This window comes from Mus caroli, unplaced genomic scaffold (genome assembly GCF_978045245.1).
Source record: "Mus caroli unplaced genomic scaffold, Mus_caroli_1 scaffold_13, whole genome shotgun sequence".
NCBI lineage: Eukaryota > Metazoa > Chordata > Mammalia > Rodentia > Muridae > Mus > Mus caroli.
The window spans coordinates 1,432,383-1,437,240 of NW_028227268.1; the positions used below are offsets into that span (position 1 = coordinate 1,432,383).

Sequence of the window (4,858 nt, forward strand, 5' to 3'; positions counted from 1 at the left end):
GAGAAACCCTGTCTCAAAAAACAAAACAAACAAACAAAAAGATGGCTCAGCAGTTTATAGAGTTTATAGAGCACTGGCTCCTCTTTGAGAGAGATCTTGGGTTTGATTCCCAGTACAGTACAGAACCCACTACTGGGGCAACCACATGGTGGCTCACAACCATCCATAATGAAATCTGATGCCCTATTCTGGAGTGTCTGAAGACAGCTACAGTGTACTTACATATAATAAATAAATAAATTTAAAAAAAAAAAAAAAAAAAAAGAACCCACTACTATTCTAACTCCAGTTCCAGAGGATGCAATGCCCTCTTCTGACCTTTATGGGTACTGCACACCAGTGGTTCAGAGATGACTTCCAGGCAAAATATTGATATGCATAAACATAAAAACGCTGCTTTGGAAGATTTGTACTTGGAATGTCAAACCAGGGAATTGTGGGTGGCACAGAGCTCAATAAACCAGGCTCATCCAGTTGGAGGACCATGGGCCTCCTGAAAAGGCAGCTTGACACACTTCATTAGGCACACCTGTGTGTAGGTGGAAGGCCAGCCAAATTCATCATACAGTAAGAGGGGGGATAATCACGTGGCTTTTTGTTTTAGAATAGTTCTGCATAGAACAGCAGCTACCTGGAGGTAGGGTAATGATATTGCAGATCCATCTTCCTTAGAGATAAAAATAAATGAGCTTGAAAGAACACTTGGTTTGCTTCAGATTGATGTATGGCCAGAGGGTATGCGTGCTTGTGTAAAATAACTGAGCCACAACTGAAGATGGAGAGTGGAGGCCATTGGATTCCTTATCTTTTAAGCTTGATGACTGGAGCCAACAGCTGTTTTCCGGATACCACAGGGGCAGGTGTGGCCAGCAGAGCAGGCCAGAAGCGATGGCTCTTGTGGGATTAAGCTATAGAAGTCCCCGTAGCGCCCCTTAAATTCCTGCCTCCCCTCAGTCTGAGGCTACACTCGGGAGAAGCCACCATGGAGTGCCCTCACGGAGTAGCAGGAACTGAGACTCCTCAGGAGGAACTGGAGTGGCTGGCACAAGCACACGCCCGGGAACCCCCCAGCCAGGCCCTCCACTAAGAAGGCTCTATCCTCAGCGTCGTGAAACACGCCTGGCGGTGATGGTGCACGCCTTCAATCTCAGCATCCTGGAGGCAGAGGCGGGCGCGTCTCAGGGGTGAGGTTCAAGATAGGCAGGCAGCCCGTTCCAAGGAAAACCGCTTCTCACAGCAAAATCAAACAACTTCTAACATACGGGGGCTCTGTGGGGCACTCAATCCCCAGAGCAATGAGCCAGGCGGCACAGCTACAGGGCGCTGCGGTCGGTGAGGACTGTGGTTCTGTTGACTCCGGGGACAATGGGACAAGGGACAGGCACGGCAATCAGGGAACCCTGGGAGCCACAGAATGGCCGCGCGACGCTGCTCTGGAAGAGCACGCTCTCGTGTCCCACAAACCCTCGCACTCGGCATTTGGCAGAAGGCGCGAGGCCGCCGGCCCACGCGGGACGCGCCCACGAGGTCCGCAGCAAAATGGCGACGGCGCCGACCCGCGCCCCCTGCCGGCGCATGCGCAGGGCGACCCCGCCCCGCGAGAGCGGAAGTCTTGTGACCCCGGAAGTGACCGTCCGAGCGGCGGGCGGCGGACGACGTTCGTCATTTGGTGCGGGAGGGAGCGCGAGAGCGGCGGTCGAGCCTCCGGTGAGTGGGCGCGAGGCGCGGCGCGGTGCGGCGCGGGAGGGGAGTGGGTTGGCTTTGTGCGGCGACGCGGGCGACTGCGGCGCTCGCGGGCGGGGCGCGGTCACCCGGGCGGGGCGGGCCAGGGCGGCAGCGCAGGTCCTGCCGGAGGGGCCGCAGCCACCCGGGCCTGCGCGCCCGCTGCCAGGGGACCCCCTCCCTCAGCTTCGCGGGCGGGGTCCGGCGCGGGGCCTGGCCCGGGGCTCCCGCAGCGCGGCCCCGCCCCGCTCGGATTGCGGGCCCTACGGAAGTGCGGGCCGCGCCCTGATGCTGTCGCCGGCGGCCACGCTTGGCGTCGGGTGGGGTTGTCTGTAGCCTCCGGGTTTCGGACCGCCGCTTTATGTGTTTCCTTGGCGGACACCTCTCAGAGGGAAAACGGCCGGGCTCTTCCCCGGACCGCTGCGCATCGCCTGCAGGCACCACAGTGGGTTTCCGAGAGACGTTTGCGAATCTGCGGAACTGAAAGGCATCTAGGCGCTTCCGTCCTGGTTGGTTCCTCACCGCCACTGACGGTTTAGGGTCAGGGCCCAGAAACAGGTTCCTGAGATTTATTTGCAAGCGGTGCACCAGCTCCCAAGTTGCATACGCAGACCCTCACTAGAGAGGACAGACCTGCGTATTTAGGATCCCCTTTGGGCTCTTGGGATTTAAGCGGTCATCACATAATTGAGCTTAGGACAGCATTCCATTGGAAGGGACGAACAAACAGACCCTTGTCCTGCACGTGGCTAACATACAGAGCATCTCCCTGTTGGAGAACTTACCTCCATGACCCAACCCAGTAAGATGAGAGCCTGAGCAGCTAGGGACAGCAATGGGACCCCAGGGATTTAGTGTTGCGTCTGCCAGTTCAGTTCCGTCTGGAGGCTTCTTATTATTAGTGGGGAGGAAAGGTGTTTTGCTTCTCTGAGGAACAGGCTGTGGTCCCATTTCGTTGCTTGGGGTTCTAGTCCTCTCAAATGGGCCTCTGCGTTGGGCAGTGGCAGCATCCTCCCATCTCCTCTCAAAGTTCCCATCAGGTGTCCTGCAGGTGTCAGGGTCTGCCTAGGGTGGAATGCCTCCAGGCTGTCACAGTCCTGCTCATGCCCCGCCCACAGGTGTCCCAAGCTAGAGGTGAGCATGGCAGAACAGGAACCCACTGCTGAGCAGCTTGCGCAGATAGCTGCAGAGAATGAGGAAGATGAACACTCTGTGAACTACAAGCCTCCAGCCCAGAAGAGCATCCAGGAGATCCAGGAACTGGACAAGGACGATGAAAGCCTCCGAAAGTACAAGGAGGCCCTGCTGGGCCGAGTAGCTGTCTCTGCAGGTAGGTGGCTTGGAAGAAGGATGTCATCTAACCCTGTGCCCACTCTCTTTCCAGACCACTCTTCCAAGGAGTGAGTTTAAAAAAAAAAAAAAAAATCTTAAGGGATGGGACTCTGACTCTTAACTCTCACTCTGCAGACCCCAACGTCCCCAATGTCATTGTGACTCGCCTGACCTTGGTATGCAGCACTGCCCCAGGCCCTCTGGAACTGGACCTGACAGGTGAGTGGGTATTAGAATCCCTGGGTGGGGCCAGCTGGCATCTTGCCACTACCCCTAAAAATAATTTTCTGCATTGATGCCCTCTGGTGGAGCAGAGGGGAAGTGCAGCTAGGGGCTTGCCGAAGCTCTGCTTTGTGTCAGGGAAGGGGCTGGGGAGAGTGAGTGTGGGGGCAGGGTGGAGAGCTCTTCAAGCAAGCAGTCAGCAGAGGCTCCTCCTCAATACAGGTGATCTGGAGAGCTTCAAGAAACAGTCGTTTGTCTTGAAGGAAGGTGTGGAGTACCGGATAAAAATCTCTTTCCGGGTAAGGTGGGAGCTTTGAGAGGCCTGGAAATGAGGGGCAGAGGGGCAAGCCTGGGAAGGCAGCTGACCCTGGCTCTGTGTCCCCACAGGTGAACAGAGAGATCGTGTCTGGCATGAAGTACATCCAACACACATACAGGAAAGGGGTCAAAAGTGAGTGGGCGGGCCATGGAGTGGGGAGCCACTGGGTCTGAGGGACGTGCAGCACCAGTAATCCTGCCTCTCCTGTCCCTCAGTTGACAAGACTGACTACATGGTCGGGAGCTATGGGCCGAGGGCCGAGGAGTATGAGTTCCTGACACCCATGGAGGAGGCTCCCAAAGGCATGCTTGCTCGGGGCAGTTACAACATCAAGTCGCGCTTCACCGATGACGACAAGACGGACCACCTGTCCTGGGAGTGGAACCTCACCATCAAAAAGGAGTGGAAGGACTGAGCTCCAGCTGGGAGACGGACGGGCAGGGCGACGGACAGACAGAAGGACCGACATGCCCCACCCTAACCCCCTACCTACCCCAAACCAAAGTGCTGACAGGACCTCCCTCACTGGTCATTCCTCCCTAGTCCACTCAGGCAGTCAGCTCTCCTGTCTGCCCCTCCTCCACCTCCTGCCCGCAGGCCCCTGTGGTCTCCAGTGTCACATTGCTGCTTCTGCCTGTGCAGTGGGGGAGGGGTTCCAGCCCAGGCCTCCAATCTGCTGTGTCCCTCCAGGTTCCCTCTGTCTTCCCTTCCTCGGGCCCTGGCTTCTAGAATGGAACAGAACACTGTCAGGGTTGTCCAGCCCACTTTGTCCCTGTCGCAGCATGGGGAAGGGCTGGGCTGTCTGTCCTCTAGTCCCACCACTCCCTGGCCAGGTCATCCATCACTGTCAGTCACTGTCTAACCATGATGCCTTAACATGTGGAACGTGTGCTGGGGGCCGTCGCTAACTCTTAACTCCCTGTCTGCATGAGCATGTGCTCTCCCTGTCCTTGCCTCGTCTGCCATCCCCATCCCGGTGACTCACCCAAGGGAGGCCTGGGGTGCGCTGCTGTTGCTTCCTGCGGGCCTGGCCAGCTCTTCCCCTCCCCGTGGCCAGGGTTGGGGGTGGCTCCAGTAGCTAGGGGAGGGTCAATTGCCAAAACTCGATGCCTCCAGCCCCATCTAGGAGGCAGGGTAGGGTGCCTCATTCCTCTGCCTTCTCTGTCCCTTGTAGGCAGTACTCGGAGCCCCTGTCCCCACAGAGAGCCCCTGAGGGACAAAGCCAGCCGAGCCTTACTTGTCTCACCTGGGCCATGTGCCCTG

At 57.4% G+C, this 4,858-nt stretch overlaps 1 protein-coding gene across 2 annotated transcripts; it reads left to right on the top strand.

Annotated features, from left to right (window-relative positions):
* Positions 1-1,619: 1,619 nt before the first annotated feature.
* On the top strand, positions 1,620-4,306 carry Arhgdia (Rho GDP dissociation inhibitor alpha). 2 transcript variants are annotated; one of them, XM_021176548.3, is made up of 6 exons: positions 1,620-1,707; positions 2,841-3,052; positions 3,190-3,273; positions 3,499-3,575; positions 3,664-3,727; positions 3,811-4,306. In XM_021176548.3, exons 2-6 carry the CDS (start codon positions 2,863-2,865, stop codon positions 4,008-4,010), a joined length of 615 nt encoding a protein of 204 aa, XP_021032207.1. In that variant the 5' UTR covers positions 1,620-1,707; positions 2,841-2,862; the 3' UTR covers positions 4,011-4,306. The 2 variants fall into 2 exon arrangements, with proteins under 2 accessions (XP_021032207.1, XP_021032208.1); XM_021176549.3 differs by lacking the exon at positions 1,620-1,707 and adding an exon at positions 2,028-2,231.
* The last annotated feature ends 552 nt before the right edge of the window (positions 4,307-4,858 follow it).